Source organism: Vipera ursinii, assembly GCF_947247035.1.
Source record: "Vipera ursinii genome assembly, chromosome: 13".
Lineage (NCBI taxonomy): Eukaryota > Metazoa > Chordata > Lepidosauria > Squamata > Viperidae > Vipera > Vipera ursinii.
In genome coordinates, this window is record NC_139526.1 from 14,441,079 (window position 1) to 14,441,795 (window position 717).

Genomic DNA, 717 nt, shown 5'->3' on the forward strand with positions numbered 1-717 from the left:
AAACGATTGGTGCGTATCCTAAGCCGCAGCCACGCAAGGACGCATTATACATGTGGATGTAATCCTGCTCCATTGACCTGCTCCTTCTGGGTTGCCGAGCCGAGCCGGGTTAGGAGGTGGGGAGGCAGAGTGGGGCTCCGGGGATCGGCTCTTCCACATCCCAGCCTCTGCCCCTGGAGACGGCCGGCCACTTGTCACTGGGGGAAGAGAGGAACTCAGACCAGGCAGCAGACATGCACCTTCCAACCGGTCTGGCAGAGAGAGAAGGCGGAGGCGGAGATGGAGAGAGAAGAAGGAGAAGAAGAAGGGAAGGAAGGAGGGAGGAGGCAATTCCAGCCACCGGTTAGGCAAAGGGTTAATGCCTCTTCCTGACTGGAGGCGCGGCGCCCACCTTCAAATGCACGCGCACACACACACACACACATACACACACCAACGTATGCCACATACACACACACACACACATCTTCTTTCCTGGTCTTCCTTCTGGGTCCTAGCACACCTCCCTTTCAATAGTGTACCCTTCTTTGGGTGGATTATTAGGGGAGCCGGCGGTAGGACCGGCTCACGCGGAGTCCCCAGCATGTAGCCGATCCTGTTCCACAGAAAGCTCGGCAGGGCCTGGAGACCACTGAGAAATCCCGCCGTATTAGGCTAGATTGGAATTATTCTTTTTTTATTTTATTTTTTGTGGGTCTGTTTTACCTTCCCGTTGTA

General features: G+C 55.2%; 1 protein-coding gene across 1 annotated transcript in view; it reads right to left on the reverse strand.

Moving 5' to 3' along the window:
- The window catches only part of GPR139 (G protein-coupled receptor 139), a gene marked incomplete at both ends in the record, with an annotated part of 13,192 nt that extends 13,119 nt beyond the window's left edge, over nt 1–73 (reverse strand). Inside the window, one exon of the mRNA XM_083373199.1 lies at nt 1–73. This exon is cut by the window's left edge and continues 33 nt beyond it. Within this exon, the coding sequence (XP_083229325.1) occupies nt 1–73 (73 nt within the window).
- Between the last annotated feature and the right edge of the window lie 644 nt (nt 74–717).